The sequence below is a fragment of the Esox lucius genome, chromosome 7 (assembly GCF_011004845.1).
Source record: "Esox lucius isolate fEsoLuc1 chromosome 7, fEsoLuc1.pri, whole genome shotgun sequence".
NCBI lineage: Eukaryota > Metazoa > Chordata > Actinopteri > Esociformes > Esocidae > Esox > Esox lucius.
The window spans coordinates 1,254,565-1,280,571 of record NC_047575.1 but is presented as its reverse complement, the minus strand read 5'-3'; the positions used below and the strand labels follow the sequence as shown (position 1 = coordinate 1,280,571).

General features: G+C 39.9%; 1 protein-coding gene across 8 annotated transcripts in view; it reads left to right on the top strand.

Moving 5' to 3' along the window:
• st6gal1 (ST6 beta-galactosamide alpha-2,6-sialyltranferase 1) overlaps positions 1-26,007 on the top strand; it is a 177,040-nt gene that overhangs the window by 114,141 nt on the left and 36,892 nt on the right. For 5 of the 8 annotated variants that reach the window (XM_029120794.2, XM_029120795.2, XM_029120796.2 and 2 more), the window contains one exon: positions 10,267-10,441. In XM_029120794.2, coding sequence (XP_028976627.2) covers positions 10,267-10,441 — 175 coding nt within the window. The other 3 variants (XM_029120799.2, XM_029120800.2, XM_034293323.1) reach the window with 3 other exon arrangements.

Genomic DNA, 26,007 nt, shown 5'->3' with positions numbered 1-26,007 from the left:
AGCACTGCATAGAAATGAAACAGACATTTCGGTAAGCAGGGGTTACCATTAGGACCGATCCAAACAGAATTCACATGGGATGCCCCTGCTTTCTTCCAAGTGGTCCTCTCTTTAGGCGAAGCCTGAGACTGCGCTTCAACAAGATCAGAGAGGGAAACTGTGGGGGTCATATGGGGCATCTGCAAAGCAGAATGAGGGGGGGCCTGAGCAGCAGCATTGGCCGCTACATCTGCGATTACCAAGAGAAACAACATCACAATGGCATAACCGACATTATTAACAGGGGAAGTAGGAGATTTACTAGCAGACCCATCAACATAAAAAACAAGATCACAATTTGGTAGAGGCTCATCAGACAAATCATCACGAGGGGTACACTGTTGGTTAATAACAGAAAGGCAGTCATGCGGTTCACCATCTACCTCCGTGGGGAGGAAAGTGGCAGGGTTCAAAACAGGACTCCGTACAGCAGTGACATGGGGTAGTGACAGTAAAACGTTATGGTAATGCAGAAATCTAGCACCTGACAGATGACTAGTCTTGTGTTCCAACAAAATAGAGGCAACAGAGTGAGGAACTTGTAGCTCAAGTGGGTGATAACACACCAGAGGCTGTGATCGCAAAACTGCATCTGCTGCCGCTGCCACAGCCTTCAGACAATAGGGAAGGCCTTATGCTACAGTATCCAGTTTAGAAGAGAAGTATGCAATTGGCCTCAAATTATCACCATGTTCCTGCATTAAGACAGACGACATATAACCATCCTTTTCACACACTGCTTGAACAAACAACTTCTTAGGATCAGGGAGCCCTAAAGTAGGAGAGGTAGCCAGGGCCTGTTTTAAGGAAGTAAAAGAAGCATCTCCCTCAGGGGTCCACACTACCCTATCATGTGATGCGAGCTTCTGGCCGTGGGCCATGTCCTGTAAGGGCTGTACCAAATGAGCATATTCAGGAACCCATTGTCTACAGAAGCCTGTCATGCCCAGAAAGGACAGAAGTTGGGTTTAAGTGAGAGGTTTTGGGATGCCAACAATGGCTTCTATCCTGTCTGCACTGAGACTCTTACCCTCTGGCGTTAGTTCATGGCCCAGAAAAATAATTTCCTTCTGGACTAGCTGTAGCTTATGTAAACTGGCTTAATGACCTTGCGAGGCCAAGTAATGTAGCTACAGTACAGTATCTTTTTCACATGTATCTTTATCTGGAGAACAGACAAGAAGATCATTAATGTATTGAATAAGGGTACTGTTTAAATTGGAATCCTTCCAAGTTATCTTTTAGCGTGGATGCAAACACGGCAGAAGATTCACAATAACCTTGTCCATGTGTACAATTGGCCAGAGAATTCAAATGCGAACCAAAATTGTGAATCTTTGTGCACAGGGATGCTAAAGAACACGTTGGCCAAGTCGACCACTGAGAAAAATGTACTATTGCTCGGAACTTGAGTCATGATTATATATGGATCAGGTACAATCGGTGTACGCGCATATACAGCCTCTTTAACTTTTTTAAGATCTTGTACAAATCGCCAAGCTATAGGTTGTCCAACCACTTAGGCTTTCTTAACTGGAAAAATTAGAGTGCGACATGGACTGTTTGGACATGGAACAATTATGCCTTCTTCTAACAATGCTTTAAAAACGGGAGCTATCCCTTCAATAGCCTCTGCTTTCAGTGGGTATTGAGCCTGGCATGGTTTATGGGGTCCTCTAGGTGTAACTACAAGAGGCTGTGCATTACTCATTAGCCCAACATCATATTTATGCTGTGCCCACAAGGAGGGTGGAACTTCCGCTAACCTAGGATCTGTAGCAGCCACCTGGACTGCACCGACCTGACAGATCCAGTCGTCATGCGGCTTGGGCTGCCACAGAAAATTCCACTCCCACCATGTGACAAGGGATCCAGTCCACTACTTCATTGCACCCCCTCACCCAAGGATCCAAGCTTGCCCACGTGCCAGACAAAGGTTTAGCTAGCGGGACATGGGGGTCTGAACCCTCAATATTAAAAAAGCGACACACCTCTCTCACATTTCGCACAGACAATGCACCAAAACCTTCCGATGACCAGTATACATATTCACCGGTCAAAAAATTCACATTTACTGTTTTCAAACCACACTTTCTCAAAACCAACATCCTGACTTTCTGAAAACTTAGCTGAACAACGCAAGTCGCCCATCTCCATAAAGTCGAACCTGTTTCTAATCTATTCATCGCTTTATTTACCAACTCACGTGAAACAACTCTAGGCCCTGTACTTTCTAAATCCCACAAAAAATAATAATCAACAGGCTGCACACCATTTTGAACTGCTTGCAAAACAATATGTTTAATTCGCATGCCTTTGTCTAAACATTCTAGAGTGATCCCTAACTGTCATCAAATCCCTAGCTAACAAACTGGACAACAATTAGAAAACAGAAATGAATGTTTTGGATAACGCTTGCCCTCGCCGTCTACAACCGACAGAGGGATAGTGAATTGCTCAGTGGTTCTACCACTCAATTTCGGAAGCGGATCCCATTCCTGGGCTCTAAGGACAGAATACCCCGCTCCAGAATCAACCAAAAATCTGTTTACCATTAATTGTAAGAAACATTGTAGGTTTAACTTGGTACTCAACGTGTTCTCTAAATGCTTGTACATTAAGTGTCTGCATAACATCAATATATGCAAGGTCATGTAATGGATTGATCCTACCGGTAGATGTGTCCCTTCCCGCCCCATCTGACCTGTCAATATCCTTCCTCTTGGTTGGTCCCGTTCCTATGAGCTCCTCGTGGATTATTCACTGTAAATCCACTGGAATTAAAATTGTCTCTATTCCTTTGGCCCTCTTCTCTCGTATCCTTTTCAGGACATCCGCAAACCCAATGTTCAAGCGACCCACAACGAAGGCAACCTTTGTCTGCATTGTTTCGGCCTCTGCCTTGAGTCCGTGTTCATCCTCCAGTTCTACCGCGTCGTCGACCACCTTGGTCGTAGCCGCTGTAGAAACCTAGTTGGGCCATCTGTAGTTTCATTTCCCGGTCTCCTTTGTCTTCTTTTGTCTTGTTTTCTTGGTTCTGGTAGACTTTTTCAGCATGCTTGACATACGGCCATACAAGTTCCATACGGCCATGCAGTGCTCCTTCACATGTTTTTGTACATCTGGGAGTAGACCCGCAATCAGCCCCATCTTACACTGCTGTTCCCAGGGAGAATCATTACTTCCATCTGGCTTGCGTCCCATTCTTCTGTGAATTTCAAATTCTTTCTCAAATCTATTACAATAGTATGTGACTTTTTCTCCCTGTTTCTGTTTACAGTCAGAAATTCTCTCCCAGTTCATCCGTCTCGGGAAAAAAGCACCTACTTATCTTTCATTATTTCAGCTGGTCCAACATAACTCTGAGGGACAATCAATGGTTTACTGCCGCACTTACCCATGTTCCCGATATACCCTTTACTGTAGATCGAAATAAAGTCCAACCTATCAAAAGGCCCAGCCTTTGCTACAGATTTTGAAAGGTCTAACCTTTACTGCAGGTCTAAAGAAATCTAATCTCTCAAAAAGTCCAACCTTTGCTGCAGATTTTATCGATAAAGTCCGACCTTAACCGCAGATTTTCAACTCCGCGGACCTAACTGAACTGTATTGTGCTCTTACCTCCAAAATTCAATTTCCTCGGGAAGCCTGCACTGACCAGGCATGAGTCACGACTCCAGTCAGGCGCTCCTTCTAAACCCCTCAAAGGATAGCCCTCTTTCGGGGGATACTAGAGCTCCAGAGACCTCTCTCTGGCCGTGCACGATTGACCTGTTTGGAAAAAGACTCGAACCGAGCAGGATTAGGAGCCCGGACGAGCACCCCAAATGTGATGGCAATTTCTAAAGTCAAAACGATTTGCGAAATTGGGGTAAGACAGAGGAAAACTCAAATGCACAGTTTATTCTTGCAAGGGAGAATACACAGGTTACAAAGTAACAATAAATAATCTCTAAATTAGTACAGGACAATCGTCAGTATATAAGGAGAGAAAAGGGGTGTGGTAAGATGCTGCCCGTTGTTCTATCACATATCCTAGGCATCAAACTAGTCAAATGTTGTCCTCCCCCATCTGGGTAACCTTCTCAACCCCTGAGGAGGACCTAAAGCATCTGGACAAACTCCAGATAGGCAGATTTACAATTAACCCTATAATCTACTGATACCAATCAAGAATACCCCCTAAGACAAATACCAGATCCCCTTTCCCACATTCCTCTACTTATCTAAACGATGGGACTCGATCCTTTAATCATTAAGAATGCATCAGTTTCAAAAATGTCCCTAACAATCTGCCCTATATCATAAAATAACATGTAGTGTCACCATGCAACTATTAAACAATATTATTTGCAGAACAGGTAACATCAACTCATTAACCTTCAAACTACTATTGACAATGCTCTTGAACAACTTGATCTTTTATGATATCATCATCCCAGTAATCTGGGAACTGGAACATCTCTGAAACATCTGAATCCTAATTTACATGCTTCTGGACCATAACCTGTGTTGCAAACTTAGAAACACACATTTTTATTAAACAAGACAAAAATATACCACAAACAAACAAAAGAGCAATAGCGGCTAAGGCATCTGTCAATAACTTGTATATTGTCATCCCCCAGGGACCAACCATAGAGGATAACCCTAATAACAAAGCTCAAATCATTTGAAATTGGTTTCTTGAACATGACAATGAGTTCACTGTACTGAAATGGCCCCCACAGTCACCAGATCTCAACCCAATAGAGCATCTTTGGGATGTGGTGGAACGGGAGCTTCGTGCCTTGGATGTGTATCCCACAAATCTCCATCAACTGCAAGATGCTATCCTATCAATATGGGCCAACATTTCTAAAGAATGCTTTTAGCACCTTGTTGAATCAATGCCACGTAGAATTAAGGCAGTTCTGAAGGCGAAAGGGGGTCAAACACAGTATTAGTATGGTGTTCCTAATAATCCTTTAGGTGAGTGTACATTATACTTAATACAAGTAAATGTTCTGCCCTGTTCTATTCACACTTCTTGTTAGATGCTAACTGCATTTCGTTGTACTGTGCTTGTTCAATGACAAAGTTGAATGTAATCTAAAAACAATTGAGATATGCGCTCCACCAGCAAAATAAAACAAGTAGGCAGGAAAACTTTGGTGACTGGCTTTCAAGTCACTTATTTGAGGATCAGGGGTGAAAACAAATAACATTTCTTACTGGTACTGACTTGTGGGTGCATGCACTTCTGTGAGCATTTGATGTGCCTCATTAGCTAAGGATAGGCCTATTTGATATGTTGATTCTTTATAATAAATGTATAATTCATTATAACAGTTCCCCGTTATGTTGTGCGAATCATTTACAGTGGATAAAAAGTTTACACACCCCTGTTAAAATGCCAGGTTCTTGTGATGTGAAAGAATGAGACAAAGATAAATCATGTCAGAGCTTTTTCCACCTTTAATGTGACCTATAATGTGAACAATTCAGTTGAAAAACTGAAATCTTTGAGGGGGTATTATTATTATTTTTTAACTCACCTGGTTGCATAAGTGTTGTATTCCATAACAATTTGCACACACTTAAAATAATACTTTGTTGAAGCACCTTTTGATTTTATAACAGCACTCAGTCTTTTTAGGTAGGAGTATATTGGCATGGCACATCTTGACGTGGCAATATTTGCCCACTCTTCTTTGCAAAAGCGCTCCAAATCTGTCAGATCACCCCACAGATGTTCAATTGGATTCAGGTCTTGGCTCTGGCTAGGCCATTCCAAAACGTTAATCTTCTTCTGATGAGGCCATGCTTTTGTGGATTTGGATGTGTGCTTTGGGTCATTGTTGTGCTGAAGGGTGAACTTCCTCTTCATCTTTAGCTTTCTAACGGACGCCTGAAGGTTTTTCCCAAATTGCCTGGTATTTGGAACTGTTCATAATTCCATCCACCCTGACTAGGGCCCCGGTTCCAGCTGAAGAAAAACATCCCCAAAGCATGATGCTGCCACCACCATGCTTCACTGTGGTTATGGTATTTTTTGGGTGATGTGCAGTGTTGTTTTTGCGCCAAACATACCTTTTGGAATTATGGCCAAAAAGTTCAACCTTGGTTTCAACAGGACATTTTCCCACTTGTTTTTGCAAACTTCAGCCGAGCTGGGATGTTTTTCTTTGTAAGAAAAGGCTTCCGTCTTGCCACACTACCCCATAGCTGTGATGGCAATTTCATCGATTAGAACTTTTAATGGATTAAGGGCAGAGACAAAATTCTCTTGCACAATTAACAGTTTATTTGCAAATAGAGAGACACGTCAAACACTTACAAAAATAATAATCAGAGGAGTCTCTAACTTTATACATGACAGTCATCAGTACTTATAGTGGAAAAAGGGGTGTGGTAAGATGCTGCCCATCTGTCTTTTGTCACATAGGTTTTACCCAAAGGGAGGTTTTTACACCCATCTTATCCTTTCTGCCATAATGTTTACTGTTGCGTTTACCTTAAGAAGCCAATTGCTCCTACTTCCCCCACAAGGACCTCATTCCTAAGGAAGAAAAGGACTGGAACCCTTCATGGTCTAGGCAGGAGAACAGATGGTCAAAGTAACTAGTGATGCTGATATTAATACAGACGTGTGTCACAATCAAAGTAAAGATTTACATACCAGGCAATAGAAAGACAGACATTTCTGTACTTTAGTTCAACATTTTCATAACATAGCCCATTCATATGAAGAATACAGGAGATTTCGCACACAGCCAGTACTTGCCAGAAAATCCTGCAGTTCCTTTAATGTTGCTGTAGGCCTCTTGGAAGCCTCCCTGAACAGTTTACTTCTCGTCTTTTTCATCAATCAATCAATCAAATTTATTTATAAAGCCCTTTTTACAACAGCAGTTGTCACAAAGTGCTTTACAGAGACACCCGGCCTTAAACCCCAAGGAGCAAACAACAATAGTGTTGATTTTCATCAATCTTGGTAATGTCTCTGTTTTGCCATACTTTCTCCACTTGATGATGACTGTCTTCCCTGTGTTCTATGGTATATCTAATGCTTAGGAAAATATGTTGTACCCTTCTCCTGACTGATATCTTTCAATAATGAGACCCCTCTGATGCTTTGGAAGTTCTCTGTGGACTATGGCTTTTGCTCTGAGATTTGTGATTAATCAGTCACTTTAAATGATGGCAGGTGTGTAATGACTGTTAAGAATTTGCATGTATCAGAATCTCTGAAGAAGGACGAGGCTTCGGTCCGAATGAAGATTTAACAAAGTAGATTTATTAATAGAAAATGATTAAATACATGAAATACGCTGCAGCGGTCAAATACTTGTTTTAACCCTCAAGCTTCCACAAATAATCGCCCCGAATCAAGATTAACCATTGGTTTTGTTTCTCCCGCCACAGGGGCGGTTACTTTTCACTCTTGTGAGTAAAACCCATCCTTATTGGCTCTTCGTTGGCATGGTGACATGTTGGATGAATCTCTTTGTTTTCGCTGTCCAATAAAGAAGGACATGCTGTAAACTCTTCCCCCTTGGGGTTATTTTCGGTCACAGATCAACAGATTCTCGCATACAGATGTGAAATCCTTTACCATGTTACAGTCATTTACATTCTATTGTTCTAGACTAGGCCAGAACACCAGGAGGTGGGAGATGGCCTCCCCTGCATGTTAATTGTTGGGTTTTAATCCTGTCTCTCTAAACAAGACAGGTGAAAAGTCAGAGTGAGTGTGAGTGAATGTAAGACAGAAGGCTGTCTCGACCTATTCTTCAGAGAGAGAGATAAGGTGTGAGAATTACAACAGAATGTATAGAGTTTTAAACATAGAAAGTTATTGTATTCAATCATTTTCCTAACCTGACTGCAGCATACAACAATGCTTTAATACAACAAAAACATAGAAATACAAGGTTATTAAATCATCATTATTTAAACTTCATTTATCTCAACACTACTATTTAACATGAGTTTGAATGTGATTGGTTAATTCTGAACACAGCCACATCCCCAGTTTTAAGAGGGTGTGCACAATTATGCAACCAGGTTATTGTAGGGTTTTTATTTTTTATTTTTTCCCCTTTGAAGATTTCAGTTTGTTTTTCAATGGAATTTTTCACTTTCCATCCATCCATCTTCTTCCGCTTATCCGGGGCGGGGTCGCGGGGGCAGCAGTCTAAGCAGAGATGCCCAGACTTCCCTCTCCCAGACACTTCCTCCAGCTCTTCCAGGGGGACACTGAGGCGTTCCCAGGCCAGCCGGGAGACATAGTCCCTCCAGCGTGTCCTAGGTCTTCCCATGAAGGTGTTCTGGAGGCATCCGAAACAGATGCCCAAGCCACCTCAGCTGACCCCTCTCGATGTGGAGGAGCAGCGGCTCTACTCTGAGCTCATCCCGGGTGACCAAGCTTCTCACCCTATCTCTAAGGGATCGCCCAGCCACCCTGCGGAGAAAGCTCATTTTGGCCGCCTGTATCCGGGATCTTGTCCTTTCGGTCATGACCCAAACTCATGACCATAGGTGAGAGTAGGAACGTAGATTGACCGGTAAATCGAGAGCTTCGCCTTGCGGCTCAACTCTTTCTTCACCACGACAGATTGATACATCGACCGCATTACTGCAGAAGCTGCACCGATCCATCTGTCAATCTCACGTTCCATCCAAGACCCCTAGATACTTAAACTCCTCCACTTGAGGCAGGCACTCTCCACCAACCTGAAGTGGGCAAGCCACCCTTTTCTGACTGAGGACCATGGCCTCGGATTTGGAGGTACTGATTTTCATCCCCACTGCTTCACCCTCGGCTGCAAACCGTCCCAGTGCATGCTTGAGAGAGGATGGACTCTATTTCACTTTATAGGTCACATTAAAAGTGGAAAATGGTCTGTCATGATTTATCTTTGTCTCATTCTTTTACGTCACAAAAACCTGGCCTTTTCACAGGGGTGTGTAGACTTTTTATATCTACTGTATGTTAACACAAGGATTTGAACACTAGTCATACCACTGAGCCACTAGGTCGGCTACATGTTGTGAAGAGGACAGAAAATGTAAAAGTATTTACACTAATGTATGTTACAAGTGGGATGTATAGATGTGCAATGAAGGCAAATGCAAGTACAAATGGCAATTCTAAATGTGCAATGAAGGCAAATTGAAGATGCATGTGCAACTGAAATGTAGGGATAGCAACAATGAGGTTCCTGAGGTAGAAAATGTCCTTATCACACTTTGCAAAGCAGTGTAAGACTCCAGTAGTACAAGGTGAGTAGGGCAACAAGGTCCCTGAGAGGCAGTACTAAGCGGTGGGTTGGTATGGTTAGTGTTGGGTACAGAGATCAGCAGGGTTACAGTAGCTGGGAAGAAACTGGTGTGGGAACGTAGAGACTTGTACCGCCTACTAGATGGTAGAGGGACAAACAGTTTGTGGCATGAATGTGTCCTTGATTATACTGTGCACCCTATGCAGACAGTGCTTCTGCTGGAGGTCTACGATGGTTGGGAGCTGGGCACCAGTGATGTGCTGGGTGGTTTTCACCACCCGTTGCAGGGTCATCCGGTTGGCCATGGAGCAGCTGCCAAATTGCACTGTAGTTCATCCCAAACCAGCTCTGGAGACTGTTGGCCTTTCCGTGATTGGTTTTGGGTCATTTTCTTGCTGTTGGATAAACCCCTGAACAACTAGGTGGACACTAGAGGGTATTGCATGGTGCTGCAAAATGCATGGCTTTCTTACAGCCTCTCGATCTGTGAAATCTGCAGCTCGATGTCTTCTCTTCACAGGTGAAATTGAGACTTGCCTACTTGGACCCTTGTTAAGCTGTTCTTTAAGTTATCCTGTGAGCTGCCTATAACAAGCTGTTTACTTGTCTTCTGTTTCTGCTGTAGGGTTTGGGTCTGCTAGAACTCTTGTCAGTATGAGTCTTGTATGGTGTCAGTATTAGATCCCATTAGAAATGAAAAGCACTATAGTCTGAATCCATTCTTATTATGTACACTGTAGAATTAAGATTAGTTAAAAGATTAGTTGACTAATAGGGAATCAAACAGCACTATCCTAACCAATAGACAACCAGGGAGTAGAAACCGTTAAATATTTATCTCCCACAACATTGACACTTCCTGTCATTTCTTTACTCCCTCTTGTCCTCCCCATGAATCTGTTTCTTTGGTGTCGTATCACTTCGTCCTTACCCCTCCCCCCTCTCTATTGCCCTTTCCTAGTGGTACAACAAAACAGACTACCCCATTTTCGCCCAGTACCAGCGGTACAGGAGGCTCCACCCCCTCCAGCCCTTCTACATCCTGCACCCCCGATTTGAGTGGCAGCTCTGGCAGCGAATCCAGGACAACATGGCTGAACCCATCCAAAAGAACCCACCCTCCTCTGGATTACTTGGTAATTATGGAGTGAATTGTACTCACCTTCTGCTTGTCATATTGAACAGTTGTTCATACTAAAAGGTGGTTTCTATCCCTTTTTCCTCCCCTTCATCTCTACTGATATGAAAACATAAGATGGGTTATACTGTATGTATGGCTTATAATTAATAATATGTAGAAAAAATCTTACAGTTATGTTAATTTACAAGAATAGGTCAAAGAATTTCTATTCTGGTCTTTTATACTTTAAGGTAAGTGATGTTTAACCAGTATTTTTAAAGATGATTAGAATTCATGCCCCAGAAATGACAACCATTTTGTGGTAGGCCATATTAAAAATTATCACAGGTCTGAAACTAATCTTTTAGGCCCAAGCCCAAATGCTTGAAACTGATAAGATAGAACTGTTATGGATACACCATTCTCTAACAACATGCTAACCTGTACACTTTCTTTACATTTAAATGTGTTAAAAGTCAAAATGGCCTTCCTGGAAAATATGCTTATAATTCAGAATGATGTTGCCAATTCCTTATTTAACTGTTTTTAATCCTCGTTGCATATGGGGATAAATCAATTGGATAAATGCGACTCATTGGTACAGTTCTTGTGGTACATTTACAATTAACTCTTGCTGTTATTTGTCGACTAGCGCTATTTATTTAGATACACTTGCCATGATGATGGAGATTTTTTCAGTCCTTGCAAAGGTTTTACAATCGATACTATGAATACGCTTTTTTTATTTGTCACCATGTTGCATTTGAAGTAACAATTCTCATGATACTCTTACATTCTACAAAGACATGATCATGGCATTGCGTAAATTAACGAAAATGGTTTACGTACAGATTTATGTGTACACACGCTAGATAAATGAGGTCCCTGTTGTTTACTTTCACTAGTAAGTCCCTAGTAAAAATGTGAGTCTGGGCATACTTGGAGCTTCAGCTGAAGAACAGAGCGGCCTACTTTAACAATTTTTCTCTGGCTTTGGATGAGAGCTGCGATGTACGTGACACCGCCCAGCTACTCATCTTCTTACGTGGGATAACTGCAGACTTTCAAATCACGGTGGAGTTGGCAGCCATGCAGTCAATGAAAGGGACAACCACTGGTAATGACTTGTTCACAGAAGTAAATGCATGTTTGGACATGTTAGGACTGAAATGAGACAAGCTGGCAGGTGTGACAACAGACGGTTGTCCAAATCTGACGGGGAAAAATGTTGGACTTTTAAAGAGAATGCAGGATAAAGTGACAGAAATGAACCCTTTGCAGAAATTGACATTTTTGCATTGTATTATACATCAGGAAGTGTTATGTAAGACAGTGTTAAAAATGAACCATGTTGTTGATGCTGTAACTAAAACAGTTAACTTCATCCGAGCAAGAGCATTAAATCACAGACAATTTGTTGCATTTTTGGAGGAAAATTAGATTGAACATAAGCTATCACTGCACTGTCAGGTGGCTCAGCCTTGGCAAAGTACTGAAAAGTGTCTGGGACCTGAGAGACCAGATTCAGGATTTCTGTGTTAAGAAAAGACATAACATCCCAGAGCTTTCAGATAAAGACTGGATGGCAGACCTCGGATTCGCTGTAGATGTGACTGCACTAATGAACAAACTAAATGTCAAACTGCAGTGCAAGGGCCTTTTTGTGCACGAGATGTACAGTGCAGTGAAGGCTTTCATGAGAAAGTTGCAGCTTATCTCAAGCCAAGTGAAGGACAACATTCTGACCCACTTGCCAACACTAAAGGAAGCCAAAAGATCAGCCGATCACATCCACAAGTACTCAACCATGTTAGAAGCACTGCATGCAGAGTTTTCGAGGTGATTTCAAAACTCTTGAGAGTGAAATGCACTTGGTTTCTTCTCCCTTCAACTGCAGTGTGGATAATGCACCAAGTGATGTTCAGATGGAACTCATTGACCTGCAGTCTGACACACTTCTGGCAGAGCACTTCAGGTCAGTCTCACTGCTGGACTTTTACTCCTCCCTCAAAGAGGAGAACTTTCCACACCTGAGGAGGCATGCTCAGAGGATTCTGGTCCTCTTTGGATCTACCTATCTACAGCCAGTGGCAATAGGTAAAGCTGTACTAACTACTCTGGCTATGCTATTGACAGACTCCACTATGCTAGCAGGCTGGCTAACAGCCTGCAGCCTATTTCATGTTAAAGAGATAGCTGTCCTTCGCATAGCCACCTCAGACATTCAGCCAGATTTCACTGCCCTTGTTCAAGCCCAGAACAGACTGGAGCCCAGAACAGACTTTGTTGTATTGCTGTATTTCTATAAACTTGTTAAGTTTGTTGTTTTTCATTGTTTGTGGAGATTAACAAGTTAAAAAAAATTGATTCAATAATTGCTTTTGTTTTATTTTTTGACCTATACACCACAATTTCACATTACCTAATATAAATATTTACAGAATAGTTTTATTCTTCCGATTATAAGTACCAGCTATTCAAAATATATAATTTAGTGCATTTTACAATGGAAGAAATTTGAGCAGAATTAATTTCAAGTTATCGTTGGTGTGGCCCTCTGACACAATTCAGGTTTCTCATGTGGCCCCTTGTGAAAATTAATTGCCCACCCCTGATGTAGGGTTTAAAAGTATAAAAGTGTGGGGGATCTGGTGGCTTTGCAATAGTTATGGGCATTCCAGCTCGTTTAGCTCAGCTCACCAAAAAGAGCTGTCTCTTTTGGTTCCCAAATAGCTATTTTTTTGTTTGCAATGGTATGGTGTTAAAACAATTCAAATTAAATTATTAAATGAAATCATACTCTACCTTAACCACCATGTATTTCAAATGCATTGGTTTGTTATGAAAAATAATGCTATTAAACATCTAGTGAAATTATAACTTTTTAATGTAGATAAACAAAGGGCATATAAATCGAACCATTCAAAACAAATACAATCTGAACAGCATAATTCAAATGCTTTTGGACTTGTGAACTTTAACCGGGTGTCCCATAGAAAGGATAGACATTTTTGAGAGACAACTTGGACTTTAGGGAGCACTTATTGAAATAGAAAGTTTTGCATATTTTCATTTTAAGCATATTTTATTACATTCTACTGTATGCACAACATGCATGTTTGTAATTGGTTATGGAAGCATTTTGTCCAGTTGATTTAGATATGTGTCCAAAAGCCTGTACAAATTATATCCATGATTGTATGTGTTATTAACAGTAACAGATGAATTCAAACATATTATTGAAGACTGATATCAGCCTGTGTATCAGCCTGTGTTCTCGGGCCTAATATGTGGTCGGGTACTGTTTAACTACAACAACTTTGCCTATTTTGTGCTAAATGTAACTTTTGTTTTTCTGTTTTGAACACCCCTTGATTACCTATTCAAAATTATCATGTAATTCAATGAATTTCTTTATTTTCTGTGAAGTTTAAACAAATGACTAACGATAATTAGACCTCTGATCTCTGTCCGTGATGCTGAAATATTCATCAAAATGTATACGATGAAAGGTGTTTTGACGGCCCTCTAAGTTGTGCATTGGTGCGGTTTATACACGGTGTAGCTATAAATGGGGAATTACGGCAGTCTGAGCAGACAGAATGACTGTGCGTTTGAGGATTTAGGCCTAAATTATTTTATTTATTTATTCGTTCTTTGAATTACTTAATTCTATTCATCTAAATTGTTTGATTATTCATATCTTAATATTTTGATATGTGAGCTGGCTCCCAGCGTTCACCTACAAGAGTCAGCTCTTATAGAGCCAACTCGTTCGCAAACAACGCATCACTGCTTTGCCAGGCTACCATCAAATGAACTAGCGTGTGCTTAAAAAAAAAATCCAGAACCACTTGCTTCAAGTTGAGATTACACTTGACATTTAGCATCACGCAAAAGGCATAACTGCAAAAATGTTATTTTATTTAAAAAAATTATATTTACAGGGGCAATGCACATTAATAAGCATAAATGTAAACGTGCCAGAATTAGCCTGAAAGGCTATTTTACATCTGTAGACCCTTGACAGAATGTTAAGAAGTCATCCTAAAAGCAGAGTCAGAGCATCACACATACACACATCATATGACTATTGAAAAAAATAAATTTAAGATACAAAAATAAACATGAATTATCTAAAACAAAATAATAAGGAAAAGAAAAAAGAGAGATAAAGAGGAAGATGGCAGCAGAAGAGAGCAACATAGCCAAGAACAACTAGTACAACAAAGTCTATTGTCAAGGATACAATACTAATGTTGACAGTGCTGAGTTGTCAATAACCATTTTTTAAGCTGAGACTGGAAAGTGCCAAAAGCATTTAATCGTCTAATGGTTGGTGGGACGCAATTCCATTCCATTGCAGCTTTTACCGAAAATACAGACTGGCTGAAGTTACTTTTTTTGAGAGGGATAATACAGTCCTCTCTTTCCCCACCCCTTGTAAATCGGTGAGCAGTTCTAACATTCACAAACTGTTTTAGTGGTGAAGACAGGCTATGTATAGTCTTAAACATCAAACAAATATGTTTATATTTGATCGAGTTATCCCAGCTTAGCAAGTTGTATTTTTTTAATATTGAGCAGTGATGAAACCTAACTGATTTCTTATCAAGAGTTTTTAGTGATTGTTTATACAAAGACGCTAGTGGTTTCAAAGTAGTAATATTAGCATGTGACCAAGTAGTTAAACAGTAGGTAATATTAGAAACAATCATGGAATGCATATACATCAAAGCAGCGTCAGACGACATATAATCACGAATAAATCTAAAATTAGATAAACTAACCCGGTTACAGACCTTTTTAACTTGCGGCTTAAATGAAAGTTTGGAATCAATCGGAATACGGTACTTATATTCAGATACAACTTGTAATCTTTCACCTGATACAGATACATCTGGCACTATACTTAAATTCTTAGTTTTGGTGATAAACATGCACACTGTTTTAGAGATGTTTAACTGTAAGCAGCATTGTTCTAACCAAGCTGCAACATGAACCAGGGATTCTGTAAGTTCGTTTGCGACTTGTGACACACTTCTTCCGTGTATATATAAAGAACAGTGTCATTTGCATACATTTGAATGTTAGTGTTAGGACAGACTGAAGGAAGATCATTGATGTACAACGTAAAAAGTAAAGGGCCCAAAATAGATCCTTGTGGAACACCAGTGTATATACTTAGAGGAGCTGATTTATAATTATGTATATTTCCATACTGTGTGCGACCTGACAAGTATGATTCAATCCATCTCAACGTATGTGGAGCCAAATTAAAACATAATTATTTAGACAACAGAATTCTGTGGTTTACGGTGTCAAAGGCCTTCCTGAGATCAAGAAACACACAGCCCTGACAACCCCTTCTTTATCTAATAGGGACTTAACTTTTTCAGTGAAATAGCAGTTTGCCATCTCAGTTGAATAGTTTGTTCTAAAGCCAAATTGCATTGGATGTAAAGCAACAGAATTCTTATTCAAATAATTTGTGATTTGTGCAGCCATCAATTTCTCTGCAATCTTTGAGACTAAAATACTAATAGGTCTGTAATTACTAGCAGAATGAGGAACACCGCTTTTGAATATAGGCACAATAACAGATGACTTCCAAGCACTTGGAAACATCCCCTGAGAAATTGAAAGATTGATCATTTTAGTAATAGGATTAACTAACGACTCACTAAGCTCTTTAAGCATTACCACATCCATACCAAATATATCCTTTGCACTGGATGATTTAAGAGATGTAATTGTTCTCATGACGTCTACTTCAGAGACTGCCCTTAAAGTAAGGGCTTGTTCATCTGTATTAACTGTAAACATTTCTGTATACTTAGGTGAAAAACATTGTGCAATTGTGACTACCGAGTCGACAAAATAATGATTTAATGCTTCGGCTACATCAGCTGGATTGTTAGTCAGCTTCCTGTGGCCTGGAATGCTATCTAGCCCTGGTGACTTCCCTATCTAGCCCTGGTGACTAGCCCTTTGACTTTTGTAAAAGCTCTCCTCACGTCAGCCGTGGTTAGAGACAGAATGCAGTCCTGATCCTCAGCAAGCCATTCACAAGGAATGGTATTGGTTGCCTCAAACCGTGCACAGACCCTTATACCTGTAGTCTCTTTTGGCTTCTCTGATGGCCTTCCGTAGGTCATATCTGGACCTCCTCAGAGTTTACCCTCAGTACAACATCATCGATGCACTCGATGCTGAGACAGTCTGTGTATTCATCAATGTCCCCCTCGACTGCATCACAGAACATCTGCCAATCTGTTTTTTCAAAGCAGTCCTGTAGAGCAGTAATGGATCCCTCATTCTGGCGTTAAACTGCCCGAAAAAATTGATTATCCTGTATTAGGTGTTGTCTATAAGATGGTAGGGACAAAATGTATGTGTGATTCATGGGGCGGGGGAGGTTTGTAGCTATTTCGTATTTCAGAATAACAATGGTCTAATCCACATGGGTAGGAAAGTTAATGTGCTGGTTGTATTTTGGCAAAACATTTTTCATGTTTGCCCTATTGAGGTCGCCAACAACAATAAAAGCTGCCTCAGGATGAGCGTCCTCTAGTCCATTTATTATGGACTAGAGTGTGTGCGTTTTATCCGCTGGCGGGGGTATGTAGACTGCTGTGATTATAGGAGAGCTGAATTCCGCGGAAGGTAGAAGGGCCGTACCTTTACAGTTATGAGCTCCAGGTCTGGTGAACACTGTGTTGAAAGTACTGCTACATACAAGCCCCAGCATGAGATAACCATAAAGTTAACCACAATGAAGACCCCTCCGCACTTTTGTTTACCTGACTCCATTCTGTCCTGCCAGTAGGGGTAATGACCGAGTTGGGCACCATAGGATCCAACCAGGTCTCAACAAACGCTAGCACACAACAATTCGTAATGTCCTCTGTGCGTGTAGTTCGTCCATTTTATTGTCCAGGGTTTGAACATTTGCGAGTAAATGCTCGGTAATGGTGGATTGCAGTATCTCGTCCGAGATCTACATTTTGTATTCAATGATGAACGAATTTCCAAAAGTGCTAGTCGGTCGTACCTAATGAGCAACAGTGCAGCATGAACAAAAATAAAAACAGTATTAATATGTAAACAGTAAAAGAGAAAAAGCTATGTAGTGAACGCAGAGCCATTGTCAGTGAAACCTTTCTCTAGGGCACACATGACAGTGACCCTCTACTCTCAAAATCTTACGGTCAGCAGTCCGTTTGTTTGTAAGTTTGTTTGTATTTCACAACTGAGAACAACCACATGAACAGACTACTTGCAGGTAAGCAAGCTAGCCAGTTATTTATCAATAGATAGCTGATTTATTTAGTGCTTAGGATGCGCAGATGGAGCCCTCTATGTATAATTTGCATAAATATAAAAAAACTATAATTGCTGGAATCGTACATTTCTTTTTTCTTTGTGAAGTGTTCTGTATATAGTTTGTGTTCTTATGGGGATAACAGCCTGTGTAGAGAGGCACCAAGTGGCCACCGCTGAATGAGTGCATAAATATCCAGAAAAGTAATCACTAGAATCATACAGCTGACTTTAGCTAATATCTAGGCATTCTAACGAAGAGATTGGTACACAGTTTGTGTTCCTATGGCAATCACAGCCTGCATGGTAGATTTGTACTAAAACCGGTCGCCAATACACGCTGGAGAATTCAAGTCTTCCTTTGTTAGTGGTCGATTCCTTGATGCCCAATCACAAATGGCGCTTCTACTAAGTCATAACGCCTGAAAACATGACCTCTACGAAGTATGAAAGATGGGAACGCATAGGGGTCAATCCTATAGTGACGGAACACAACATGGTGCACACCACTGGTCACTGGTCAATAATGCCGATTACCAGCGTAGTTTTCGTTCCATTTATGCAAGATAGCTCATTGTTTTCGACCCAGAACATATTTGAATGTAACCAAGAGGCAGAGGAATGTTATTCTGTCCAGGAAAATGTTTTACCATGCAACAACAATGACCATTCAGCTCAGACAGGCAACTGTTTGATGATCCAGCCGGATTAATAATACATAACTATTTATGATCTATAGCACCGTATTACGTAGTACCATACCATCTTCTTCCGCTTATCCGGGGCCGGGTCGCGGGGGCAGCAGTCTAAGCAGGGATGCCCAGACTTCCCTCTCCCCAGACACTTCCTCCAGCTCTTCCGGGGGGACACCGAGGCGTTCCCAGGCCAGCCGGGAGACATAGTCCCTCCAGCGTGTCCTAGGTCTTCCCCGGGGTCTCCTCCCGGTGGGACGGGACCGGAACACCTTCCCAGGAAGGCGTTCCGGAGGCATCCGAAACAGATGCCCAAGCCACCTCAGCTGACCCCTCTCGATGTGGAGGAGCAGCGGCTCTACTCTGAGCTCCTCCCGGGTGACCGAGCTTCTCACCCTAAGGGAGCTTCTCATCTCTAAGGGATCGCCCGGCCACCCTGCGGAGAAAGCTCATTTCGGCCGCCTATATCCGGGATCTTGTCCTTTCGGTCATGACCCAAAGCTCATGACCATAGGTGAGAGTAGGAACGTAGATTGACTGGTAAATCGAGAGCTTCGCCTTGCGGCTCAGCTCTTTCTTACGTAGTTTATATTATAAATATGATATAAAAAAAGTATTCTGTCAACATATAATGGGGATGTTCTTTGGTTTTTGGAAAAAATTGGGTATCTTACTGCTTTTATAACGAGAAGTAAATACAAACTGCTGCTACCGATCCTCTGCGGCCACAGAAACGTTCAAATCTGCATATCTCAAATTCAGAACAGTTTGTTCATATCAAGGTTGAAGAACCCAATATTTTTTGGGGAACCTATATTTTTTACATTGTATTATAAATTGTATTCATTAGTTCCAAATTAGTTCCACTCTAATATGGCAGTAAAGGCATTCTGATACATTTTCTAAATAGTGTCCCAGAAGTCTGTTTTTATGTGTTTGTATTGTAGCTGAGGGGCTTGTGATTACCAGGATATACAATATTTCTTGGTATATAATATATAATATATATACACACACACACACATCTCCGGAAAAAATGTAGAGACCCCTGCACCTTTTTCTTTCCTTTCCAACAAAGTCGAAAAATAATGTTTTGAGTGAGGAACAGAATATTTTCAATGTTTTCAAAACAATACAGATTTACAAATTCCAAATATCAAATTTCTATAACATTCATTTGAGTTGCCTCTTACGTTATTCCATCAGCACACAAGTTACTTGGTTTCCGAACCTGCTATCAACCAGACCAGGCTTCACACCCTAAAGAACTAGGAGTAACATAACCTTTTGCAGCAGACTTACTATTACATAGAATAACTAATGTATGGGCATTGTTTTGTGCACTGTTAAGACTCACAAGTTTCTTGGCTTGTGCCAACATTGTTCTGTCTCTGTGCAGCTGGGAACAGGTGGTGCAGCAAAAGTGTTGAGTAGTGAGAAGTGTGCCATCTGGTAAAGACATGCAACCACGTGGTTGCACATAACACTTCCTGCAACTCAAGAGCAGTGGCTTTGAACAAGTATCACTGGTAGAGTCCTTTAACATCTATGGAGTGAAGAAAAACATTATGAAGTGCAAAAATGAAGAGCATATGAAAATCACCACAATATATCCAGGTTAAGACTGACGAGGTGCACAAATCAGGCCCCATGAGCCGGTTAAAGGTTTTGTTTCTTGTTCAATAACCCTCAGTTATGTATACTCATGGGAGTAATACAATAATCTAGTGATAAGATTAAATGTAAGCACTGTCTCCTACATATGTTGACCAGACAGCCTTCTCTGTCAGTGTACATTTGTTAGATACAGTGCAGAAAATATAAAATAAAACATATTGTTAGGCATTGAAGCTTGCTAGCATAATTATATTGCAAGCTAACACAAATACAAACACTTTCAGCTAGATTCCCTATAAGATAGCTAACATGAACTAGCTAATGTCAATGTTACCTTCGCTGAGTGGCTAAGTAGTTGTATATGTTATTGCAAATCTGCCGTTGCCTTGTCTAAGTAGCTTCCTATATACATCTTGAGCCCATTTTCTATCTTGCTAGTTGGAGTCTCGGAGGCGGATTTAACTATTCGATATACATCATTAATGTTAAGTTAAGGCACGTCCTGGAGACACCTTCTAAATAAAAATACAAAACAGTGAGATAGTCGGACATAACGCTAGCAATATTAATGCTGTACTGGTTTGTAATATGTGGGCCCGGAAACTAGCACACCGGTAGAAAGTGGGCGTGGAACGTTCTGTCATGGAATGTGCATAAGGCCTATTTAAAATAATCTCAACCAAGAAGAACGCAATTTTAATGTACCAATGTAAGTTTTTCTTTCATTTTATTATAATTTTATTATAATCTCATTTTGAGTGACTTCACTTGATTTTTCGACCAGAGGTAAACACCAAAACATTCACTTGCACTGCCCCTACTGGTCTGGAGCACTTCCGTTGTGAGCAACTTGAAATGCAGCATTTCTGCAAATGTTGTTGTGTTTTGGGCTAATGTTGTTGTGTTCTGGGCTGATGCTGTTGTGAACCAATGTTGTTGTGTTGTGAGTTAATGATGTTGTGTTGTCACTTAATGTTGTGGTTTTGTGAGTAGTTGATTGTTTTCTGAAATGCAGCGTTTTTATAAATGTTAGATTTTTGTTAATGTTGTTGTGTTTTCAACTTTTGTTTGCATTGCTAATGTTGTTGTGTTTCATTTTGGTTAATGTTGTTGTGTTGTGTGTTAATGTTGTTGTGTTTGATTTTTGTTAATGGTGTTGTGTTGTATGTTAATGTTGTTGTGTTTTCAACTTTTGTTTGCATCACTTATGTTGTTGTGTTGTGCAACCGTGGGCCACTGTACCGTTCCCCTAAAAATCTGTTTGTCATATCAAATGAAGATAGAGAGGATATGTATAGGGTTTTCACATTATTATATCCAAACAAGAATTTTAACATTGTTCTGCTGACTTTGTTTCTTGAACGTTGCAATACATCAAACATCTTGTGAATCTGAAACTTCAACCAGCCTTTTTATAAAGGCCTTTATTCAATGACTCCGTTGTTATTTTATTTTTCCATAGTTGCCTGATTTTAATTTTTTAGGAGGGGAAATACAGTTGTGCTCATAAGTTTGCATATCCTGGTGAAACCGTGGCATTGATTTAGAAAATATGACTGATCATGTCTTTTATTTAAGGATAGTGATCATATGAAGTAGTTTGGCTACTTTTCAAATTTTAATGATAACAGAAATCATCCAAATGACCCTGATCAATAGTTTACCTACCCTTGAATGTTTGGCCTTGTTACAGACACACAAGGTGACACACACAGGTGAAAATGGCAATTAAAGGTGAATTTCCCACACCTGTGGCATTTTCAACTGCAATTATTGTCTGTATATGAATAGTCAATGAATTTATTTTGCTCTCATGTGGATGCACTGTGCAGGATAGATGGGGGATGGGCCATGGGGAGCAGAAAAGAGCAGTCAAAATACCTGCGTTACAAGGTAATGGAACTTCATAAAATGGAAAAGGACATAAAAAGATATCCAAAGCCTTGCAAATGCCAGTCAGTACTGTTCAATCACTTATTAAGAAGCGGAAATTCAGGGATCTCTTCACTGGTAAAGAATATCGTTTGTATTTGATTTTGTGAATAATTATTTAGCCTAAAACATTTGTAGAATATTAATCTTCAGTATAGTAAGCAGAGAAAATTCTAAGAGACATGATAGGATGTGTGTGCGATTTAGTTTCTCATTCACTCCTAACATAAAAACAGTAACGTGTAATACCTTTTTTGAATTGGTAAACAATATCATTGGTATTTAGTTTCGTGAATAATTATTTAGCATAATGCATTTGTAGATTTACATTTTATATTTACATTTGATGAATTAGCCTACACAATACACTGAATCTCTTATTGAAAAAACGTAATGTGTGATAAGTAGCTTATGTCATTTGTATGTTTCAATAATAGCGTAGTACATTTTTTGAATGATCATGGAAATCTTGTATTTCATTTGTACGTTCATTCAAATTCATCCATTGCCATCATTCATTCAGTGAGGAGTGATCAGTGCCTGGGTACAATTTAGGTACCAACGCTAAGCTCCGTGGGCTATTGGCGATTCAAATCTTAAAACTATGAAAAAAAATTGGTAAATAGTTTCTAAAATGTTCCTTTTGTGTGTTTATAATTCTGACAAAGGAACCATGTAATATACGCCTATTTGGTAAAAGTCATGGAAGGAGGAGTGTGAAGCTTTCAAAATGGCAGTTTTAGTTTAATTACAAACTCAATTCACTAAGCATGTGGCTGTCCTAATATTGAAGGATCTGCTGCTAACGTCTTGGTGTCAGATACCAACAGCACAACTTCAGAGGTCTAGTGGAGTCCATGCCTCGACGGATTAGGGCTGTTTTAGCGGCAGAAGATGGACCTAACCAATCTTGGGCAGTTGGTCATAATGTTATGGCTGATCGGTGTATAGTTTGTGTTTAAACTTTAGTATTTGAAAGGGACTTAAAAATGTGCCTACAAATTCACTGTAAAAAAATATTATTTCATTGTACTTATTATTAATATTTTAAAACTATGTAATGTACTAAATATCTTTCATTGTGTTAAAATTGACACAATTATTGGACATAAATTATATTATATACAAGTATACAACATTTTAAAATAACTGGGTCCATTTTCACTCACTGAACTATTTCTATACTACTTTGTATCCAAAAATACAACACTTTAAGTATACTGATTTTTACCTTTAGGTTGTCTGCTGAGTGTAACTGTTGAAATTAGAATGAGGACAAAAGACAAGTGTTAAGAGCTAATATGCATGTGCAAAAATGTCAAGTGCTGACTTCTTACGACTGGTTAAAATCTTTTTACATCGCGACTTCTTGATTTTTACTTGTATTAACACAATTTGAAACAGGCTTTTTCATGCAGTGTTAAAGCCAGCAATTACATTTTTGTCACAATAACAGTGGTATTTGGACATTTATTTATTTAGGGGTCAAAGGCAGACAGTAAAGAAAGTGAAATTGAGAGAAGCCCCCATGTTGAGGCAGGGAGAAAATAATTAAATCAGGTGAGGTTATGTGATGGTAGTTTTGTATATTCTGAAATAAAGCTTGTAGTTGAGATCTATTTAAGTGTTTCAGAAACCTCACCATCTATTAATTATCATGCAATATAAACGTCTGCACATTTTCAGCATGTGACACTGTAAAAAGATTTAAAACTTCCTTTTCACTGCCTGGAATAAATAACAACAAATGACATGCTCTCCTTATAGTTGTTATGACACCAGTTCAGGTTGTAAAAATTCTGTTTATTTAGGAAAAGTCTGGGAAGGGTAGGGACATGAAACAAAAATTTGCTGAGTAAATGAAAATACAAAGACACACAACTTCAATTTGACATGCATGCCGCTTATTGTGTTAAGAAATTACACAAACCAAAAGTTGTTTGGCTGTTAAAATGTCTAGCTGCCCGGTACATTTTACGTCTAGCTGTTGCGGTTGGCTGGTGCTATTTGTAGGAAATGTTCTATAACAAATGTTGGTAATTACATTTAGATATTTTTTTGTTATTGTAGCAGGGGTCTGAGACAGGTAGTAGAGCCGACCAGGGCACAACCCATAGTCATGTGGTTAGAGGACCAACAAGTCATCAGGTGAGAATTTGGAAACTAGTACTAAGAAATGGTGAAAACAGACATTTCTTTCTGTATAGTCATTCTTTAAAGTATTAATGTGGTCCAATATTGTGGAAGTTGTCATCCTGACAATAGAAAGTAACACAGTGTTTGTCATGTTTGTTTATATGGTACTGAGCCACACATCAGGGACCAGTTGAGTACAGATGTCAGGGATAGAGCCACAACAGAGTATTTAGACAACAACAATTTTACAAAACTAAATCAACCACATCACAAGTTTAATGTTATGCAGAAACGAGGTGACAGAGTTTTGTCATTTCAAGAGAAGTTGTTCAAAGACTTCCCATGGCTACATTATAGTGCATCTTTAGAAGGTGTTTTATGTTTTTAATCCACCAAATATTTTAAAATACGAAGTCACCCCTTGGAACAAAATTATACCCTGCATTTATCAACATAGACTTTAGAAATTGGAAGAAAGCTATTGAAATGTTTTCAGCTCATTCTAAAAGTCACTCACATTGCCACTGAGTTACAGTGAATTCACAAGAATCAAACCTTGTGAACACAGCTCTCTACAGCTTTAGCCAGACAACAAGAGGAAGCAAGACATTGCCTACTGATGATTGTAGGTTCAGTTAAGTACTTAGTCAGGGTGTGGCCTTATCAGGTCATGAAGATGAAAATAGAAATCTATACCAACTTTTATAGGACTAAGCAGAAGATGACAGTGTCCTTCGAGGCTGGTTACTGATGTGCAACAAAGACTACACTAGTCCCCAGATACAAAATGAGGTAATGAGCAATTACATTATCAGTAGAATAGCCTTTGCATCTTTTGTAAATATAAGGAAATGTATAATCAAATTGCAACTACAGATGTGATTTCTATTTCGCTCAAACTCCTCTGCCAAACCAGTTGGACTGTCAGACATAAAGCCATCCAATCAGTCCTCAGTCAATATGATTCTGTCCTCACAAGCTTGGAGGATATGACATGAGGTAACTCGCCTACAGCAACTACTGCTAATGGTCTGCACCAACAGTTCAAGAAAGGCCAAAATGTTATGGGACTTGGGGCTGGCAGAAGCTGTTACTAGAGAATTGGAGTGCTTAATGATATATTTCCAAAGAAGTGTCTCCAACATGCAGGCTGCTATTGGTCTTCAGTCTTCTCTTAAAGCAAAAAGAGAAGGTAACAACCATTGTGGATTCCTTGGAAATTGTGTCAGTCCCAAAAGTCCCAAAGGTCAGACAATCACCAAATTAAATGTGTACCAAATATCTTCCAATATCTTCATTAGAGTATCTTCACTACAGAATAGAGTTCTGTAAGTTTCTAGATGTGACTGACACACAGTTTAAAGAACGCTTTACACAAGATTCTTCTAAAACTTTAGAACATCCGGCTCACTGGACAGATTGATCATGTTATACATCAGTATCCAGAGATGAATAGCCACTCTCTTGCAGTGCAACTGCACGTTTTTACTGAACCACACGTTCAGGTCTAGTGCAGAGGCTGCCAAAATTCTAAGAAGGCTGGCAGTAGATGTTCATGGCTTATGCATAGCTTATAACACAAATCTACCAAGATAAGCTGGCCAGCATAGATAATTATTTTCTTACTGTGACCAGCGTAACCGGTGTCAAAAGGTATTTGTAGCATTCTAATGAATTTAAACTGAAATGTTACCGCATTACAATACATTGCTGTGTATCATATACCGCCATCAATAAGTTTTGACTCCAATCTTAATTTTTGCAGGCTTGCCAGTGATGATTACAGTTCCGTAAATACGTTTGGCAGAAATTGTGAAATGATGGCATTGATTTAAATGTCCATCCATCCATCCATCATCTTCCGCTTATCCGGGGCCGGGTC